This window comes from Fopius arisanus, unplaced genomic scaffold, assembly GCF_000806365.1.
Source record: "Fopius arisanus strain USDA-PBARC FA_bdor unplaced genomic scaffold, ASM80636v1 scaffold00055, whole genome shotgun sequence".
NCBI classification, from domain to species: Eukaryota; Metazoa; Arthropoda; class Insecta; order Hymenoptera; family Braconidae; genus Fopius; species Fopius arisanus.
In genome coordinates this window covers 110,345-130,595 of record NW_011887794.1, presented here as the reverse complement: position 1 = coordinate 130,595, position 20,251 = coordinate 110,345, and the positions used below count along the sequence as shown (strand labels likewise).

The window sequence follows — 20,251 nt, the reverse complement described above, 5'->3', positions numbered from 1 at the left end:
GAAAATAAATTTTAATGTTTACAACTGTAATATACAATGCATTAAAAATAATCAGTAATGATTAGCGATTATAGTTATTAACAATTAACGGTGTGAACACTGATCGAAATACGATACTGAGTGATACAGAATGTTAAAATGTTATTGTATTCGATTACTCGGCGTCCACTTGCAAAACACCTGTTGACGTTTTAATAATTCCAATTATATCATTTTATTTTCGTTTAATCGTACAATCCTACAACAAATTATAATTTACATATGGATGCGTTCTAATTTCGTTTACTCCGAGAATAAAAACTATTTTCTGAGCTTCGAATCTGTCGTACATATTTTTCATCCATCGAAAAATATCTAAATCAGACAACCGAAACGAAGTGCCAACGAGTGATTCAAACTGATTGATTAACCTGTGAATCGATCAATCAAAGAATATCGTGAAGTGAACTGAAGTTCAGATATGAGTTCTTAAAGTGGATGTTGAATTAATGCTTTGATTATTGGGAGAGCAATTAATTAAATTATATCTACCAGGTATTTGTGACTTTTGTCATCAAAATTCAGTAGAAAAATCTGAAACCGATAGAATTATAACACGACAGCTTCAAATTATTCTATTCAATTCATTGATACGTGACGACGAGCTTTTCCCTTTATTTTTTCGATGCAAGTCACAAAATATCGATCAAAATATCATTACAAGGATTATAGAAATTCTCAGAGATACGCTATGCATAATTTTTGACGTGAGAGAGTAAAAAAATTTGATAATTGCAATTCTATCCTTAAATCACAGCCTGACGACCTCGACAGGTGAGCTGGGGGCCCCTTTTCGCGACCTAATACTAGACCTCTGGATCATGCTGCTCCTGAAAGCTTCTCCACGAAGTGATGTCCCAAAATTGCTCCTCAAGCTGCCAGTCCTGTAGTGTCTGATGATTTCAGGTCTCTGTTTCTCATCCTCCGCTTTCCTAAAGAGAGCGCACCATTGAAAAATCAAATTTATATCCGACCACGCAAAAAAAAAAGAATTCCGTTACTCACTTCATCAAACAAGGCATGTCCCACAATCCCTGCTCCTTCCCGAACTCCTCCCCATCCTGGAGAGTCTGTGGCAAGTCCTTATCAAGAGTCTCGGGTAGCAATAACGCAAGAATTCCCCCAACAATACCAAAAACCCCAAGAAGTAAAAGCGGAAGAATAGGTGAGATAATGGCGATGTAAACGACGAATGGCGCTGCTATACTAGCAACATATCCCATGGTATGGATGAGGGCAACACCCTGAGCCCTCACCACCGTCGGCAGCAATTCTGCTGCATACTGCAGTCCAATATTGTACGATATGTTGACGCAGAATCTACCCAGAATCGCAAGCGATGCTGCATACATGTCTAGAGATTTCGATTAAGAAATAGAATTCAGCAATTTTTTTTTTACATTTTTTAAAAAATTTTATTTTTTTTTATAAAAAAATTTTTTTTTTATATTAATTTTTATTGGAATGCGTTGAGAAGTGGGGACTCACTATTTGTGACAGCACAGGCCCAGATACTGAATATTCCAGAAACAACCATTGAGCCACACGCAAGCCACCTGCGTCCCCATCGATCAAGGACTAGTGTCAATAACGTGTCCGCAGGTAATTCAGTAGCTGCTGCTATTGTAAATGTCACGAAAACGTTTAAGCCCAGGTTGTCGACGTTACGCACGTGACCGTCGAACACGAGGGATATTGCCATCCTGTGGAAAGAAGAAATTAATCAAATTCAGTCAACATCCCCGGAAAGACTGCTCGCGAAAATTCAAACAGCGAATTCTCAGCTAAAAAACAAGGGAAACGACGCCAGAATGGTTTTATAAAATTGTTCACATTCCAAGAACAAAATGAGACTAATTTCCAGTCATTAATCGATAATGAGTCATTTTAATCATCACTTAAAGGTGCGAGGTGGAGACCCGCCGTGTGGGTGGCGCCATCTTGGAGGGGGTGTTCCTAAAGTGACGTATTGTTGCCGAAATCAGGGACTTTGATATGGAATAAATATGAAAAAGGAGAAGAAAATTGTAGTCGTAATTAGGGAATTGATACTAACCAAATGATAATTAATAAAATAGTAATTCTACGGAGTCGCGGGCTCTTGAACAGATCAATGACTGAATATCCGTTCTCAGCTTCCTCCGCCTTTCTAGCTCTCTCGCAGCTTTCCTAGAATAAAATCAATGGCTGTGAATCAAGATTTATTGAGTCATTAGGATAATTACCTTGAAACGTCGATACACGCTGGCGGGTACTCTGGTGCCGTTGATTCTCTCAAACTTCTTCAAGATCTCAACGGCCTTGTCGACTTGACCCATACTAACTAACCATCTGGCGCTCTCTGGTACAAACCAGGGTGTTGCAATTGCCAGTAACAGTGGTAATGATGTTGCTATGCAAGTCATTCGCCAGTCAGCGAGAAAATATGCAATCCAGGGGAGAATGCATGCCGCGAATGTGAAGAACAAAGCTATCGACATATTCGCTACGAATGTTCGCCATTTTGGTCCCACATATTCAAGAACTGAGAAAAAAAATGTTTTTTTTAAATAAATTTTAATTCTATATTTTTTTTATTTAAAAAAATGTTTAATCGGATTTTTTAAAGAATATTGCTATGTGTATTGGAATTATTTGAAAAATTATATATATATATATATTTGTATATACATGAAAAATTTTCAATTGAATTCTTTTTTAATTACTTTTTTTGTGTTTTTAAATAAACATCACTGTTTTGAAGAAATATGATTTTATAGAATAATTATCTTTGTGGAAACTCAGAAGGGCCTTGAATTAATCTTTGAACCTGTCAGAGACAGAACAATAACCAAAAGATTAATCTGAGAACCGTTAATTGTCAGAAGGTCGCCAGAACCGCCGCGGGTATTTATTTTTCACAATTCCATTGTGAAATCCATCCAATTAAGATAATGATGGAAAAATGACTAGACGATACGTCACATCGACGCATCATCAGTACCGGGAAAGGATGAATTACGGTTCATTCACTCTCAATGCATTACGCAAATTTCATTGGACTTGTCGATGAGACAATCAGTTGCTGATGAAAAAATAATAAAATGTTTGCGCAACTAGAAAAAATTATTTCAAAGAAGAGGATTATTCGGTTATTTGATAATTTAAGAATTGCAATTGTTAATTATTTTGCAGAGCGAACTAGGGGAAAATCCCAAGGACTTTGAAAGAAATCTTTAATGTTTATATTCTGGGTAATTAGTTATCGAATAATTGCTGCTGTTATGAATTATTCGTTCATGTCGTTTGCAATGGGAAATATTTTCACATGACAATTCGTTTCGTGCACGTGCGCTCGTTAAATTGTAACGAGGAAATTGGATATGGAAGAGTGTCGAGTTGTTCTCCACTGTCACACGGGTATAATTATACAGTATCGCCAATTGTAAATGTGTAAATAAATAATGAAAACGTGAAAAAAATATCGATAATTATTTAATTGCTTGTCCATTTGATTCCAGAGGAGACAATTAAAATACTGGATAAATGAATAAACTCGTTAGATTTTCCCCTATCAATTATTATCAATCAAGTAATCAACAGCTGAAAGTCCAATGACCCCGTTTTGATCTCGTAAAAGTCAACAATTTCAAGATGCAGTATTGGATAAAGCAGATAATCTCGTGGTTAATGAGTTGACGACCCTGACTATGACAGGTACCATGAGCTAATGACGAGAGAATAGAAAAAATGATCATTGAGATTAAAAAAATGAGGAAAGGAGAGTGAAGAAACCAATTGGATCGGAAAGACTTTGGGTGTGACCTTCACTTCCTCTCGATTCGAATGTCGCCGGAACTGGAGAAGGCGCTATTTTAATGTACAAGTACAATTGCAGGTGAACACTAATCGTACAAGTGTGACGGTCTTTTTTCCCTTCCTCAACTATCCCCAAGGTCGCTGTCACCGCCTACATTCGCAGGTTTTTTTCATTTGCAATTGTCTTTTTTTTTTAAATTCCCGAAAAATTCCCGAAAAATTCCCGAAAAATTCCCGAAAAATTGCTATTCACCCATTTTACGTAATTTTCCATAAATTCTCGTCCAGATTCGAATTACAATTGTAACCGCAATTGAAATCCATGATTTATAGAAATTAAATGATTAGATGTTAATGCAAAAAATAATTTAAAAAGGTAATTTAATTATTGAGGAGATATTTTGGTGGTGAATTGATGATTTTAATTACCTAGGATGTACATCATTGTGAAGCAATTATCGAAGGCGAATCCCACGAAAAATCGGCAGAGGGTGAAGAGCCAGAAATTGGTGGCGAGTGCTGTGAAGCATCCGGCAATGCAGCCGACAATGTTGCATCCAACAAGTGCGGGAATTCTTCCATATCTGTCAGCTATGAATCCGAATATCAATCCACCAAAAATTGCACCCACGAAGAAAATACTTTGAGAGATAGTGGGCAATGCCGCCTGCTCGCAGACCCAATCGTACTTAAAAAAGAAAGGAATCAATATTAAAAATAAAAAATTATCATGAATTTTCATGAATTTCCATAACCTGTACCGACTAATTTTAATATTAAATAAATATAAATTTATAAATATTATTATTACACTTGCAATTGGAGAAATCATAAATAAATATGAAATCTCAGTGGAATTGTTAATTGCGAATAAATAAATCAATTAAGAAAATCAATAATATTCTTTAACTGTCAGACGGAATAAATAATTTGGTGACATTTTTTAATCGAATATAATAATATAATTAAAATATAATTAAATAATAAAATATAATTAAAAATTCAGAGGAATTGTGACTGAAGTCATTTGTTGCAGCAATAATATTTTTAATTTGTTGGACAAATAAAAATTTTTCAATTATCAGGATTTACCTGAGATGCAACTGTTTCGTACGGTACATCGGTATAATTGTACTCCCATCCAAATTGGCATTTTTGCGTCGGCCATGATGGATCGGCAATTAAAATTGTTCTGTTCGCCAACAATTCCGTGAAATTAACACTGTACATGAAGCATTTTGAAAAGCCCAAGGAACTCGCCTCATCGCCATCACGTGCTGGTGGTATTGTCAGCGCAATTCTGTAATTGAATTCATCGTGAATACAAAATTCATCGACATTCATGTCCTTATCCAATCGGTTCTTCCATATTTAAATTAGAAAGGAATGATCGGTATCGATGATGATTGCAATTTAATTGATTCCTCATTTATCCTCATCAATCCTTTTTTCCCATCGTGTCCTTGACTTTTTAAAATTATCACGCAATTGACTAATTGATTAGCAATTAATTACACTCCCCCGATTTTTCACTGGACTCCTTCAGGCGCGCCTTTGCATTCCATTTCATAAAACAAATCGCAGAAGAATGCCAACAATAATGGGAAAACAATAACAAATTCCTTTACAACTCAGGAATTTCTTATCAATTAAATTGTTATCAATTTGCGGAAAAATTATCGAATTATTATGTTTTCCAAATATTCACATAAATATTCAACCATTTTAATTAATATCAATAAACATTCACGATCCCATCAATTTACATTATTCAAATTTACATAATTATTAATTATTCAGTAAAAAATGCAATTAATAATGACATCGATCGTCTGATTTTTTTTCGATTGATTAAATGTGGAATTTAAAGCGATAATTCTTGAAATTAATTAAAAATTGGAGGGGGCGGTAATTGCGGGGAATCTTCATGATATTTTTTTTTAATGCACTCGACATGAAATTACTCGACATTAAACGTAACACTTGATGTCGAAATACGCGTGAACGCATTTTTTTGCCTTCACGCTCTCATTGGTTATGCGAAGGTTTTGCAGAGGCGATTATTCAATTGAAGACAAAGAAAATCAATTTTCGTACATCGACTGACTGACATGCGTCCACGTCAGTGCGGTAATTAGATTTTTAATTATTACTGAGGTATCAGTGGTTTCTCGGAGAATTTTTTCTCAATGGAAATGACGAGAAAAAAAATACACGGGGTACAGAGGAATGTGGAAAATCATTGCGGTATTAATAGTTTCTTGAACTTTCATTCATTATCGCAAGGATTGCTTAAGGAATTTGTAATTTATGCTGAATATCAATGAAATAATTTTTTTTTTGTCGCAAAATCAAGTCCGCGGAGGAAAACGAAAAAGGCTGCAGTCCGCATCTTCAGTTTTTGAGGAATACCTTGAAATCCGAGAGAGATAACGAATTTTTTGGTATAACCTTTTTTGAAGCCTGAAATGACAGCTATGAAAAAGGTATCCATGAAAATTTCGGTATCTGTCTTAGATTCCGAGGAATTTGTTTGATTATTCAGGAGTTATTGAAATTTTGTGAATTAATTGATTGGTAAATCATCGATTTATCAATCAATCATTGACGGATCTTTTTTTGTCTTGTCTTCAGGAAAATGTCATGGGATTTTGCATTGCGTTTGAAATATTCATTCAGAATTCAAGGTGACATTTCGTTGATTCGATAAAAACACGATAATTTTCACACTCGACTATTTGAAATTCCGTATTTATCAGTTTACTCTAGAAATTGCGGTAATCTGACATTTAACCGGTACCAATGGCGAGGAAAATTCATGGGGCGATGGTGAAAAGTTCAGGAGGAATAAATAGAAACTATTTATAGCTCCTGAATTTCCACGGGTCGCAAAATCTGCAAGGGCGCTAGTCCGTAAATTCAAAAGAATCAATAAATTTTTTGAATTTCCCTCCATTAGCCCTTGGGAATCCCAAAAAAATCTGATGATATAATGATATATTTAATATCGAGAAAAAGGACCTCAGAGATTTTCTTGAGAGAAATTCTCGTAATCACCTTGGCCCGAGTAATTTTTCATATTTTTATTATTTATCAACATATAAAACTCCGTAACACATACACGAGCATTTTCCTTCATTAAAAACCAATATCAACGTCCACCACAGCGTAAGTAAATTGCCAATAAAATTAGCATGCAAGTGAAGCAAGGCGAAGTACAAAAAAGAAAATCAATAAGTGTTATAAAAATATCCATCAGGGGTTATCACTGTGAGAGGACTTTCCAAGTTCAGATTATTAAATAAAAAAAAAGTCATTGTTCCGGCAATGATAACTCCGATCAATGAAGTAAATTTTGCATTCCAGCTCTTCCATTCCGCCTAATTAATCTCTGTAATTGTGATTATTTAGGATACAAACGCGTGTCAACTACTGGATTAATTAATTGTTGACGTGCGGTAGAATAACGCATATTTCTGGAAAACTCATCGAGATGTTTTAATTGTTCTTAATTTGTCCTTGAGATCTGCTTTTTTTCAAGACCATTTTGTTTTCGTATGTTTTGAAATTGAAATAGATAATTAATTGACACGACAAAAATTCAAAAAATCATTTTTTATAATTTAATTATGCGAGATGAAAAAAAAATCATGCAAATGCACTTTCACAGGTGAAAATCCGCGGATTTCTAGTAATTAACCAGCGAAATCGACGGCTTGAATTTCAACTGGCAATTAATTCCGACCGATCGATGACTCGTCATCATCAATCCACAAAATCGACCCCTGGAGTTCTATATCCCAAGGTGCGCTGATACCTGATCGACAAATTCATCAGGAGATTAAATCGGCTATGGAGATTGTTATCGGTATTAATCAGTAGCGAATCATCTCCCTTAATCATCTCACCTCTGCTGATCCGTGAGATTCTCAAGACCAGGCACCCGACACCAGTGATCAGCTGGTACCAGAGTGATAAATATCTGACTGAAGTAGACCCAAGCGACGAAAAAAGCAAAAGGTACCATGAGGACGAAGAGAATCTTCTGGTAGAGTCCAAACTCCCCAACATAAGGAAGAAGATCATCAAAGTCCATGTCATTGCCGTCATCCTTTCCCTTTTTTTCCACTTTCTCCACCTGATCCTGAGTCAATCCCTTGGAGCCATTGGGATTCTCCTTGAGGACCTCGTTGCCCTCCTTGGGGCACTCCATTATTTAATCTGATTCTTTTGGACTTGAGTTCTTTTTTGGAATTTGAGTTCTTATCCGGAGGCTTTCACTTCACTTGGACTCTCACTCTTTTCACCGACTTCCATCTCACTTTTTTAAAATTTTTTTATGATTTGTTGACTGATTGATGCTGATGAATTATGACTCCCTAACTCCACTGCTTCGGCTCGACTCGTGTTCACTCTTTATCGGCACCGGCACTAGGTGATTTTCCCCCACCTATTTTTTTTTTCTCGTCAATATGAAAGAGAATTCAATGTTTTACGGGGATTTATCGGAGGTGAGAAGTTCATTGGCACAAATTGTCCAATCACTTTTGCTTCTTTGGATTCGAAAAAAAAAATCTTAACTTTTAATTCTCATCATATTCGTCATTTTTTATTTAAACATGAGGAAATTGGAAAATGGAAAAAAATCTGATGAGATTATAGAAAATATAAATATTATAAATATTTTTAATTTCTACTTAAAGTCTATTGTTTATTAATTTCAGTATTTTTCTTTCAATTTTTCTATAACCCTCTGGAATTTTCTGCCGGGAAATTCCTTTCCCCTTTTTTATGAATATTTGTAATTACATTTGTTATGGTTTATTTAAAGAGACAAGTGAGCGGAAATTTATTCTGAATTTTCAGCGACAAGATGTCAGCGGAATTTTCCATCAAAAATTGATGCAACATTTTTTTTAATACTCTGAGATAATATTGTAGACGACAGTTGAAATAGTTTTGCTTTGTTCACACGTACGTCGAGTTATAAAACCCGGAAAATTGATGTTAAAAATATTACGAGAGTGAATCCTGAGGATTTTTTCATCTTCATGTATTATTACGAAATTAAACAGCGATTTCAATTAGGGGAAATCATTAATCGTTCAGTCTGCCAATTGTTTGCAGTAATTAATAGTAATAATTGAAGGAGATGTTAAAAATAGATCGTCAGACTAACGACGATGATAAAATTGATAAAACTATTTACTTGTCCTGAAAATAATGGAGAATATTATCACGGGGTAAATGGTTACCTGTTAATCTATTGATTATCAGATCAATAATTGTGTGGTGAAGGATCAATTGTTGTTATCTTTCCGGGAGACGAATTCCCGAGAAAAAAAAAAAGATTTTCCGGGAACGTCAGTGTCATTTACACTTGAGGAATTGCTCGGCATTAAAATTAATTGACCTTGATTAACTTCACTTCCCATTGCAATTAAAAACGCGAAACTGAGGAATATTTTTTTTATAGATCTTCATCTCTCTTTGGTCATTAATGGAAAATTATTTCTACTGATTGATTGAATGCACCCCACATGGGATTAATGAGTAATTGAATCACTTCCTTGCAATTATTTGTTTCAATAAAATGAGGAAAAAATAAGGTCTTGATCGCAGAATGTCATGTGTTCAACAGAAAAATAAATAATTGAAAAATGTAATTAAAGGGAGAATTTAATCGCAAGGGAAAATTTAGTTGGATATTAATTAATTGAGGATTTGAAAAATTGGGAATTAATCGAATGCAATTTTGACAATTAAAAATTTCCGGATGTTGATTTTCGAAAAAGTTTGTTGACACCTCTGTATTCCTAAATTGTCAGAAATTTTTAATTAACAGTTTGCGCTAATTGGAATAGAAAAAACGGCAATTACCCGATCGAAGGAATTTATGAAATTTTTTATTTCCGATTGAACTTGAGATCGACGAATGATTTATATCCACGACAATCGGGTCAATGTAACGTATGAAATAAAATTGATTAAAACGGAGGGAATAAAAAATAAATTTAAGAAATAACGGAATTAATTGTATTAATGTGACAATTCAATGGCAGAATCAGTAAATATACTGCAAAATGGCCTCCAGACTTCAATTTACAATAGTCTTAGCGTCTAGTCATTGAAAGAAAAATCTGGTAGACAGATTCTCCTCTGATCCGCGCTGTAAAATTTTATTTAACAAAAAGTTATGCAAACGGAAGAATGCGCGTAACAGTCGAGATAATTGAACCGTATATCGTATAATTCCGATAGCCCGATTGTCAGGGGAACAATAAACAAAATGTATTCACTCAATAAACAATGACTTCTGGATTTTTAACAGAAATTCCGAAGATCTCCGGTTATCAAGGATTGATTTTTTATTGAGGAATGAATGAGTTTCGCTGAAAATCACTGGGCATTCGTGATTGTTAATAAAAATGGAATATGTTCATGAGTGAACATTGGGAACGTGAGAGTCAGGGGATCAATTGTGGAAACTGTCTTCCGTTTTCAGATTTCAATTGCCTAGGCTATTAGGTGATTCAATATCCTTGCGAAGATGGAAATTTTCTTGTTTTGTCATTGCAAATTATTAAGAGAAATAAAATACCTAGGATAGTGTAAAAATAATTGTAATTATAAGAGAAAAGATGAACAATTCATTTCGGAATTTTTTATTTAATAAATTTCAGGGGATTAATAATTTTTATCAGAAAGAGATGAATCCTCTCGAATTCTCGCGGGGAATGGAATTCTACGAGATCTCAATTAATCAATTACCTAATTAATCATTAATTAAATATTAATCCACCCAAAAAAGAAAAATAAAAAAAATTTAATTAAAAAAACATATATATCGATGCAGAATATTAACAATCGAATATTAATATATCGATATTATGAGGTATCGATAATATATCGACCAGATCGACCCCTCATTCATCACATCGATATATATAACCAGAAAAATCAAAGTTTTGGTTTAAAAAAAGAGAAAAAAAAGAAAAAAATGGGTACAATCGAAATATCGAGGAAAAATATCGGTTTGAATGATTGAAAATCAAGTCTGAATATATCGATATCTCGAACAGTCGATAAGGTATCAAGATTCCTATTCTGTCGTGGCAGACAGAACCCAATGTTAAACAATCGTTCGAGCATTCAATTGTTGCTAAACAATAGCACGCAACCATCCGAATTGTTTAATCAATACAAAAATAAGAGGTAATTTCATTTGAAAATCAACTGACATTTCAACCTGAGGACTTTCTTTGCTTTCTTCCCGCCTTCTGCACTACGAGGTTAGGTTTCTTTGTTGTTATTTCCAAAATAATGATTGCAATACGTACATTATGACGTTTTATCTGAAAAACTGATGGACAACGAGTCAAATGCCCGAATCATTGATTTTTATTTTCGTTTATTTATCGCAGACTGCAGAGCCCTGATTAATCATTTCTTGAATATAATCAGGTGCAAACGATGGAAAACATGACGAATTCCAATCCACAGATTTGTCCGATACTCATAATTCCCAAAGCTGAGGAATCTTTGGGAATTGGAAGAGAATTATTAATTGGTCCAGGTAAATATCATTTTTTTTCAATCTCCACTCAGATTTTTCATTCTCCCTCAACTAATTTATTCACCACACAGATAAATCATACTTTTAACAATTAATTACATATTCACATTTACTAAATACTAATTAATCAATTTGATTATTTATCAGTGAAGCCTTTAAGACCTGGAAAAAGGAGGAGGCCAAAGAAATTTTACAAACCAGTCTGGAAGTCATCATGGAGCATTTCAGAAAGGGAAGCTGACAACACGTCAACCCCAGGAGTTGAGAGAAATAATTTGTTCCTCGACGACAACGACTCAGAGGCGTGGAATGGGGATATTAACGATGGAGTGATCGATACCTTCGACTTCCTGCCAGAGCCGTCACCAAAAAACCGACCACCAACTCCAGAGCCCCTAGACAGTTATGGCTCCTCAAAAATTCACGGGAGAGAAAAACCCCCAGGACCCTGGGAGAACGACAGTATCCCCTTGCCCAGGCCCCATTGTCGCATGTGCAGGCAAATTTTCGATTCACTATCCTACGATCCAACGAGTCCCTCCCTGAAATGCCCATTCGAGTGTTACGTAAGATTCTCCAGTTTTGAGTCCCTCCAAAGACACGTAACATACGTTCACGTCACGTGCAGATGCACAAAAGAAGATCTCTACGGAGACGTCATCAACTGCAGTGGCTACCCCAGGAAAGACTACAGCTGTCCAATGTGCAGTGAGAAGTTCTCCTTGTACAGACCCCTGGAGCAACATCTGTACAGCATCCACAAGATTCCGAATATTTCGGAGATAAATCGAAGAGATTTGCCCGCTTGCTACGCAACAGTCCCTGAGAATCTGATCGCCAGGCGTTGGCCGAAATCCTGCAGTACTCGCATGTCGAGAGGATTTGTCTGTGATTTTTGCGCCATTAAATTTCCTTCTGTCAAGGAATTATTTCGGCACTTCAACAAGGGCCACACGAACTCGATAAGACGAGTACCAACAAGTATTTCACGATTAAAATTTCACATGAAGCATCAGAAAACGAAAGGTCTATCTCTCCCAGACCAATGGCCCCTCAGTAAATTGAGTTCAAATGAAAAATCAAAGAGAAGATTAACTGCAGAAATGAAAAAACCCTCTGCCACTGGAGATTCTGATGACTGTGAAGCAGCAATGGATGATTACCTCCTTCAGATTAAAAATAATCAGGAGAAAGTGAAAGAATTTACACCTGGGGATTCGCCCGAGGATTATGAAGAGTACGAATTTCTGGAGATGGAAATTCCAGAGGAAGCTCCAAGTTCCACTAAAGATTTTCCAGAGCCTGAAGAATCCTTGGCATCTCCTGAACTCCCAAAGGACTCCGATTCACTGTTGAGAAATCTTCTGACCCCAGACGTCACCTCGACGGACTCCACAGCTTCTGAGGAGTCAAAATCTGTCCCCACCCTTAAGAAACCCCCCAAGATCATACAAGACTCCAGAAATTTCGACCTGGAGACATCTCTGTACCTGGAGAAGCTCCAGAAGGACCACAAATCCCTCGTCACTACTGTATCACGTATCGAGGTGAAAAAGAATTCAGTAAAAGACGTGGAAAGACAAACCATCAGTAAAATACTTCCCATTCCATCAAAACTCCAGGAACGGGATCCCAAAAAAAATCCCTCGCGTAATAAATCGAAGGGAAAATCCTTGAGATCCTGTCCTAGATGCAAGAAAGTCTTCAACACCGTGGGAGATCTGGCGAAGCATCTGAGTCTCATCCAGAAAATCAACGAGAGCTCTCCAGAGGCTTTATCCCCCGTCAGGGAAGTCTTGAGTTGTCCTGAGTGTCTTAAACCCTTCAGAAGCCAGAATATTCTCCTCACTCATAAATATCTCGTCCATCGGGACGATTCAGGGATTCATATCTGCGACAACTGCTGCAAAATCTTGACTTCCATTTCCATGGTGAACAATCACCTCTGCATCACTGCAACATCTTTCACCTGCAGAGGATGCAACCAAGTATTCAAGAGTTCAGAGGAGCTCCTGTTCCACAATCAAAAAAATCACCTCGAGGATTCAGGAACCCATGCCTGTCCAGCTTGTCAGAAAAATTTCCTCACGAAATCCATGATGAATCGTCACATCCTGGAAAATTGCGATGTCCAGGGGAGCGATGATGGTGAAAACAATAACAACGACAGGGATGCCGACAGAAATTGGATGGACGACGTGAAATCCCATCGCTGCGACGTATGCCAGAGCCTCTGGGAGACTTCTGACGAGTTGATTCAGCACTTGGAGACAATCCACGACCTGAAGTCCTGCAGATTGTGCTCTCGGTGGGTGCACAGTCACCAAATCCTCAATCATGTCATGAGTCATGTTCTTGATAGGGAAGAAGATGGAGGAAAAGGTGGAGGGACTGGTGGAGATATCAAAGATGGAACTAGGAGATTTATTGCGGAGTACAGTAAAGACTTCGTCACGTCTGTTCTTCAATACTCCAGGTACCGACTTGAGGAATCTGGTGGTGTTCTCTGCTCCCAGTGTCAACAGAGGTTTGATAATTCCCATACCTATAAGTGCCATTATGTAGAGACTCACGATTTATTCTGCGTTCTGTGTAATCGTCGGTTCGGTGATGTCTTGGAGGCCTTTGAGCATAAAAATTCGGTTCATCAGTCTGCGGAGATTTATATGTGGGTTGCAGATAAAATTTTGCTGGCCCTCGCTGAAACTGGAGAGGTTTGCGGCTGGCTAGGGAAAAAATTTAAAAAAACCATTTTAATTCGTGATTTGGAGGAGAAGGTGAAGAATATTCATAGGGCCAATCGGGATTCTAGAGAGGGTCAGGGGGGAGATAAAAATTTTCGGATTGTCGATGGAGGGGTTGTAAATTCGAGGAAAGCTGCGGGCTGAGTGCATTTTTTCAAAAAGCAATTATTCGTTTCTTTAGAGATTGTATTGGATATTTTTTTATTTCTTGCGAATGTCGAATTATTTTGTCATGGAAGTTTCTTTTGATAATCTATTTTATGATATTAGCCATTTGCAATGGCCAGAGTGTAAATACCGCAGATATAGTAAATTACAAAATATAAGATTATGTTTCTTCTTAAGAAAAACGGCCTCAGTCCCAAGGATTAGGACTGGATGAAATCGTTCTTATTTGGTTGGGGAGGGTCTTGATGATAAGATTTTATCAACGAATCAGGGCCCCCAGTATCTGTCAGTCTGTCTCGCTATTTGATAAGCTATTTTTATATCTTTGATATTAAAGTTTTTGAAGTCTACGGAGTGCATCCGATGAAGAAAGTGTCTGAAGTCGAAGGAGAATAAATGAGTGATAATGATAAATTTTTTATTTTTATTATTGCAATCTCTGATGATGCAAAATCCTAAATCCTCCAACACTGCCAAAATTTCAGTGAATACCAATTTCCTAACGCAGAAAATAACATTCACCCTGTCGACTGATCCCTTTGACAGCGAGACTGCTACTGAGGCAATTACTTAGTAAATTAATTAGTCGGTTGACAGGACGACACCTTCATTCCGTGTGGCGCCCTCCCTCTCTTGGGGTGCAGTACTACGATGCCTCTGGGGTCAATCAAACCTCCAGACCTGAACCTCTACTTTAGTCAATCCTCTTTAGTCCCACTCCTCTCGGTGGACCGTGCAGATCTGTCCGTTGTGTCTCTTCTGTCTCGGTCACAAAACAATTCTTAATCATCATCATCAATTGTCAATTGAACACTTACTAAAATGGCATCCAGTGATTGTGGAACGAAGAAACAAAAATTGAGCAACTCGTCGAGTTTAGTTTGTAATGGAACATCTCTCACCAATGGTCATGGAACTAAGACATTGTCAATTGTTCATCCTGAAATGGGTTTTTATTGTTTCGATGTTTTGTATCATCAGCTGCATCAGCTTGATCCACCAAAATCACCTGCCTTCAGCAACGAAGCATTGTAAGATCTTTACCATTTTCCCAATAAAAAAACAAGCAACCCCCGAAACTGTGAGATATCTCCTGAGCCAACGATACGATTTTCATAAATCTTATTTCATTCGACACCTCGGAAAGTTACCTTTGAAATAAAAGAAAACACCAATAATTTTCACTCAGCCGTTCTTGAGTTATTAAATAAAGAATCGAATAAATTTGAATTCTTAAAAAAAAAATCTCATGTCTCAAAATGTTCCTTATCTCTGTAACGAACACTGAGATTTCAAAGAATAAAATTTCGTTTTAAAGCCGTTGAAATTATCTTGAAAATGAAAAAAAAATGGCAATTTTTCACTCAGCTGATATCGAGCTATTTGAAATCCAGCGAGAAACGTTCCTTCTGGGCTTTCTCTTTATTCCATTGTTATTCTTTATTTCCAGGAAATTCTTAGGAGACTTCTCGCTTATCTCATCACTATTGACAATCTTTCTTTATTAATCCTTTGTTTGTCTGTTGCGTTTTCACTTTCTTACCGCCATCTTTATCTCTGTCTCGTGTTAGAACGAAGACGACATCTGCATCCCCACGTCCCTGAATTTTCCTTTGTATGAATTTTTTTCAATTGTATGACGTCACTTTTCCATATTTGGATAATGAGAGCAAGTATTCATTACATGTTCCTATGAGGTGGGGGTAGTTTCGCGAGGTGTTTTTTCTTTACCAATAATTTATTAAATTACTGCGCTTTTAAAAGCGATTGTTTTGATAAAATTATTGAGCAAATAATTTATGCAAATAATTTATGCAAATCATTTCCAGCCCTTTATTTGTGACATGGACAATCGGAAAAGACATGAGGTTGAGGGGTTGCATTGGAACGTTTAATGCAATGCAATTGCATGCAGGACTCAGGGAATACGCAGCTACGAGGTAAATTATTACAGAAACTGTCAACTGACGAGAAAAGCCTCAGAGGACTTTTCCGTAGCCAATGAAATTCTCGACAAACAAGATGTTATGTAATTTTTTCGTAAAACCAATAGATCCCGAGATTATCCGTTGTTTAACAAAATTGAAAAAATTTGGTTTTGCATTTTATAATGATTTATTTGTTCCAGTGCTTTTAAGGACTCCCGGTTCAACCCGATAACTCGAGACGAGCTTCCCCGATTACACGTAAGTGTCTCGATTCTTCGGCACTTCGAGGATGGCGTTGATTACTTAGACTGGGAATTGGGAACTCACGGTATTCTCATTGAATTCCACAACGAGAAAGGCAATAAAAGAACTGCTACGTACCTGCCCGATGTTGCTGAGGAGCAAGGTAATTATTTCCCGGATATTCCATTAATTAATTATAATTCATTATCTTCGATTTTTTTTTCTGCTGTCCAGGATGGGACCAGATACAGACAATAGATTCTCTCCTGCATAAAGGTGGATTTAAAGGAATAGTAACACCAGAAATTCGTCGTAGTTTGAAATTAAAACGTTACCAATGTGAAAAAATAACAGTGAGCTATCAGGAGTACATGACCCACTGGCAGAGCCGCAGGTGCTAGCAAATGTCCAATAAATACTTTGGCATCGGTGTACGTTACAATAATCCATTAAATTCAATTGAAACGAGACTGGACTGTCCTCTCGATTATTTTGGCTTAAATAATGGGGTGTCATGCAGGACTGAGTCCAGGGGACTTGAGGGGCAACTTCGTGTAATTTCATCACGCGATTATCCCTCGCGAGATTTTTATGAGTCGAGTCCACCTGATGAATATGCGGAAATTTCGAAAAGATTTCAATGCAAAAAATGACACTGGCAGCAATTATTGTTTACGACCTTTCGTTGGTTCAAGTGGTGCCTATATTCTTTACTCAGAATTCATGAATATTTTGGTGGGAGGATTCGAGGGTGATTAAAACGTTTCTAATTGCTCACGAAAAAATATCAAAATTCATTGACTCCGCTGAAAAATCGTAGGACATTTGAGAATATATTATCTGCTTCCCAACGGCTTCTGACTGCACGTGAAGTTTAATGATTGCAAATAGCGGAAATAACTTTCGATTAAATAAAGAAATAATAAATAAAATTCTCTAATCCACGATTTTTTTTTCAATCTTGGAAAGAATTTTATTGCGCGTTCTCTTCATTTTTCGAATGAATGTTTTTAGTTGAAATGTGTTGCTTGTTCACGTGCTAATTGTCTTAAGACTAATTAAACCCCTGAAAAATTCTGTTCAATTCTTCCCAGGGGATTAATGATTAATCATCAATCAAGAGAAATCATAAAAGAATTTAGCAATAAATGATTTGTGGATGTTCCTGGAGTCAATGCCAACGAATGGAGACAATTAATATAAATAAAACTCCATTTTGTACTTCGAGGATAAAAATTAGGGCCCAAGGTTCAGTCCAAATATTTGTAAGTAAATAAAAAAAGAATTTGGAATGTGGAATTAATCAATTCGATGGCATTGACCTCCGGGAATGGAATTGTCTGCACGTGAATTCGATAATTTTTGGAAGAAACTAATTAACAAAATAGTTCCCTTAAATGAAAAAAATGTATTCAGTAATATTTAACATAGGCGTTTTAAGATACTAACAAAGCGACGATCTCATTGTGATTATTTTATCATTGTGATAATCAATGATCATCACAATATGAAATACAGTTGCATCGAAATATATTGAGGCTCATTCCAGTGTGTGATTGATTAATTAATTAATCCAGAGTCCAAGCAATATTAATGGAGAACAAAAAAAATCAGGAAATATCTCCACAAATATAAAAAAATTATCAAACCACTGGCCTTTTTTAAATTAAATTATCAGAATTCTATCAAAAGTTATGGAAAGAATGTACTTCAACACGGCAAAATATATAGCCTCCTGAAAATTCAGAGAAAATTATCAATGAACTGAAATAATCAATTGGTTCTAATTGCCAATTTTTCTTAAGAAGAGAGTTGATAATTATTCAGTGAATTACGTGTGCAAATGCTTGACGTTGCAATCATAATTATAATTTCTCTCGCTTTTAATTAGAGAGATGATCCACCTGGAGTACCAGTGCTGGATTTAACTCACTGCCGATATATTCATTGTTGTACCTATATAACAATAAAGCAAAAGTTAATTTTGCTGAATTTTATGGAGAATAAAAAATGAAACAGTTGTATTTGGTGATTGATGTTGTTGATTCGGCTGTTCGTTACTTACTCCAATTTATTATTAGGGATTGCTTGAGATCTCCATTGATGCCACGAGTGTTGAAGCCTCAGTAATAAATCCAATTAACTGCCAATAAAAAATCGTGTAGTGGATAATTAGGTGGGGTATTGTTTAATTAATTAATAATAGAAAGAATACAATGTAATGAAGAAATGTTGATGATTATAGATGTGATGTATGTGTCGCCGTCACACAAGTGTAATTTCAAAGATAAATTGAATTTTTTATTGTTACTATCTCTTGAAAGTTCTTTTTAACGAATTATCAAAATTTTAAATATAAATATTTGAGTAATTTTGACAAATCTGTCCTGATGATTGAATAATTATTCAGACACAAACTTTCAGATAAATATCTCAAATTATTGTTGAACTCTTCTGTTTGCGATTTAATCTTTTCATAAATAATAAAACGGAATATTTCACTGAAAGAATTTGTAATCGTTCACGAGAATAACAAAATATATCAAATATATGATTAATAGCACCGTGTATCACAGTGAGTACAATAAAATGAAATTTTCATACTGAAAATTAAGATGTTATTTTTTACAATTAGGAAGCGATTTATTAATGATTTTTTCCATTAACGTAACGGAACGTTTGGGGTGTACAGTCTTGCGGTTTAATTTTGTTTCTCTAGTTGATTCCGATTTTTTTTTGCTTTCAATTCCGCCAATAGTTCTGCCTCTAGAGCGAACATCTGCAATTGAATGTTCAGGAGACTCTCTTTCTCCTTGTAGGAGATAAATGCAGATATGAATGCTTCAAATAATATTAGGGCGATGAATTTTTCTTTTCCAGCCTTTACGAACCTCCACCACAGCTTCAGGGTGCCTTTGTAGTCCCCCCAGTACGGTAATCTGTACGTGCCATGTCTCGTTGAGTACTGGAATTAAAATAATTAACAGCTTCACTGACGCGAGAATTAATTATTAATATTTACCATGAAATTTGCGAGGGGTGAGAGCATTATGGGATAGCAAACTCCAAATCCAACTTGGAGAGTCATTGCTCTCTGTTGCAGGCACAGGAGACACTTTGATTTATTAATATAAATGTCATGAGTGACAAACTGCAACAGAAAAATTAAAAAAATTATGACAACCCGTCAGACTCCGTAATTTTTCAAATAATTATCATACAATACAATGGGCCGCACTGATGATGACCGCAGGTGTCAATCCCATGGCAAAAGAGGTTGACAATTTTCCATATCTGTGCAATTTTAATTTTCTCCGGAAATGTTCATTGATTGTCAGACCTCCGATTGTAGCAGCGAGTCCCAGCAATGGAATTCCCAATCTGAAAGGCCAACTGCGAGGAAAATATAATTATTACCTGACAACAATCACAAATTAAAAGACAAATTGTTACTAGCAAAACAGGAATGATAAAAATACTTACACGTCAGTCATTTTGGGCCACGACCTGACAATCGTCCACTGATGCAAAATCGCTTCATTTTCATCCATAACAATCGCATCTTTTGGAAGTTCCTGGGGTGCTGATGATCTCAATGCCATTGTTGTAATTCAATAATAAACAATAAATATCCAACACCCGAGGTTATTGCATAATCACGCGCGCAGCCATATTGAAATTTGCGCGGCAATTGAAATTCAAAATGTCAATCCAAACTGTAAAATAAATTCTAAAAACAAAAAATTCCCTCAGTC

At 36.0% G+C, this 20,251-nt stretch overlaps 4 protein-coding genes across 8 annotated transcripts; 2 read left to right on the top strand and 2 right to left on the bottom strand.

The window, feature by feature from the left end:
- Positions 1 to 30: 30 nt before the first annotated feature.
- LOC105268176 (organic cation transporter protein) lies at positions 31 to 8,229 on the bottom strand. The gene is made up of 8 exons (XM_011307501.1): positions 7,746 to 8,229; positions 4,930 to 5,137; positions 4,267 to 4,525; positions 2,265 to 2,563; positions 2,096 to 2,208; positions 1,528 to 1,742; positions 1,045 to 1,393; positions 31 to 971 (listed from the first exon to the last, which is right to left on the bottom strand). Exons 1-8 carry the CDS (start codon positions 8,048 to 8,050, stop codon positions 791 to 793), a joined length of 1,929 nt encoding a protein of 642 aa, XP_011305803.1. The 5' UTR covers positions 8,051 to 8,229; the 3' UTR covers positions 31 to 790.
- A 2,540-nt stretch (positions 8,230 to 10,769) lies between these two features.
- Positions 10,770 to 14,739, top strand: LOC105268174 (zinc finger protein 423). 4 transcript variants are annotated; one of them, XM_011307500.1, is made up of 3 exons: positions 10,770 to 11,052; positions 11,302 to 11,413; positions 11,561 to 14,739. In XM_011307500.1, the coding sequence occupies exons 2-3, from the start codon at positions 11,311 to 11,313 to the stop codon at positions 14,299 to 14,301; spliced, it is 2,844 nt and encodes a 947-aa protein (XP_011305802.1). In that variant the 5' UTR covers positions 10,770 to 11,052; positions 11,302 to 11,310; the 3' UTR covers positions 14,302 to 14,739. The 4 variants fall into 4 exon arrangements, with proteins under 4 accessions (XP_011305802.1, XP_011305799.1, XP_011305801.1 ...); XM_011307497.1 differs by having other exon boundaries at positions 11,262 to 11,413; XM_011307499.1 differs by having other exon boundaries at positions 10,770 to 11,129.
- A 135-nt stretch (positions 14,740 to 14,874) lies between these two features.
- Positions 14,875 to 17,999, top strand: LOC105268173 (uncharacterized protein CG5902). The gene is made up of 4 exons (XM_011307496.1): positions 14,875 to 15,356; positions 16,155 to 16,265; positions 16,454 to 16,659; positions 16,731 to 17,999. The coding sequence occupies exons 1-4, from the start codon at positions 15,148 to 15,150 to the stop codon at positions 16,895 to 16,897; spliced, it is 693 nt and encodes a 230-aa protein (XP_011305798.1). The 5' UTR covers positions 14,875 to 15,147; the 3' UTR covers positions 16,898 to 17,999.
- Positions 18,000 to 18,541: 542 nt separating this feature from the next.
- On the bottom strand, positions 18,542 to 20,173 carry LOC105268172 (uncharacterized). 2 transcript variants are annotated; one of them, XM_011307495.1, is made up of 5 exons: positions 19,980 to 20,173; positions 19,718 to 19,889; positions 19,519 to 19,647; positions 19,388 to 19,461; positions 18,542 to 18,639 (listed from the first exon to the last, which is right to left on the bottom strand). In XM_011307495.1, exons 1-5 carry the CDS (start codon positions 20,096 to 20,098, stop codon positions 18,636 to 18,638), a joined length of 498 nt encoding a protein of 165 aa, XP_011305797.1. In that variant the 5' UTR covers positions 20,099 to 20,173; the 3' UTR covers positions 18,542 to 18,635. The 2 variants fall into 2 exon arrangements, with proteins under 2 accessions (XP_011305797.1, XP_011305796.1); XM_011307494.1 differs by having other exon boundaries at positions 18,542 to 19,461.
- Between the last annotated feature and the right edge of the window lie 78 nt (positions 20,174 to 20,251).

Excerpts from the sequence above, each read along its gene's own strand:
- LOC105268176 (XM_011307501.1), bottom strand. The coding sequence starts at position 8,050 with ATGGAGTGCCCCAAGGAGGGCAACGAGGTCCTCAAGGAGAATCCCAAT. Across the intron at positions 4,526-4,929 it reads ACGAAACAGTTGCATCTCAG|TACGATTGGGTCTGCGAGCA; the intron begins GTAAATCCTGAT and ends TTCTTTTTTAAG. Across the intron at positions 2,564-4,266 it reads CACAATGATGTACATCCTAG|TTCTTGAATATGTGGGACCA; the intron begins GTAATTAAAATC and ends TTTTTTTCTCAG.
- LOC105268174 (XM_011307500.1), top strand. The coding sequence starts at position 11,311 with ATGGAAAACATGACGAATTCCAATCCACAGATTTGTCCGATACTCATA. Across the intron at positions 11,414-11,560 it reads AGAATTATTAATTGGTCCAG|TGAAGCCTTTAAGACCTGGA; the intron begins GTAAATATCATT and ends ATTATTTATCAG.
- LOC105268173 (XM_011307496.1), top strand. The coding sequence starts at position 15,148 with ATGGCATCCAGTGATTGTGGAACGAAGAAACAAAAATTGAGCAACTCG. Across the intron at positions 16,266-16,453 it reads AGGGAATACGCAGCTACGAG|TGCTTTTAAGGACTCCCGGT; the intron begins GTAAATTATTAC and ends TATTTGTTCCAG. Across the intron at positions 16,660-16,730 it reads CGATGTTGCTGAGGAGCAAG|GATGGGACCAGATACAGACA; the intron begins GTAATTATTTCC and ends TCTGCTGTCCAG.
- LOC105268172 (XM_011307494.1), bottom strand. The coding sequence starts at position 20,098 with ATGGCATTGAGATCATCAGCACCCCAGGAACTTCCAAAAGATGCGATT. Across the intron at positions 19,890-19,979 it reads TGGCCCAAAATGACTGACGT|TTGGCCTTTCAGATTGGGAA; the intron begins GTAAGTATTTTT and ends TTTTCCTCGCAG. Across the intron at positions 19,648-19,717 it reads TCAGTGCGGCCCATTGTATT|TTTGTCACTCATGACATTTA; the intron begins GTATGATAATTA and ends TTTCTGTTGCAG.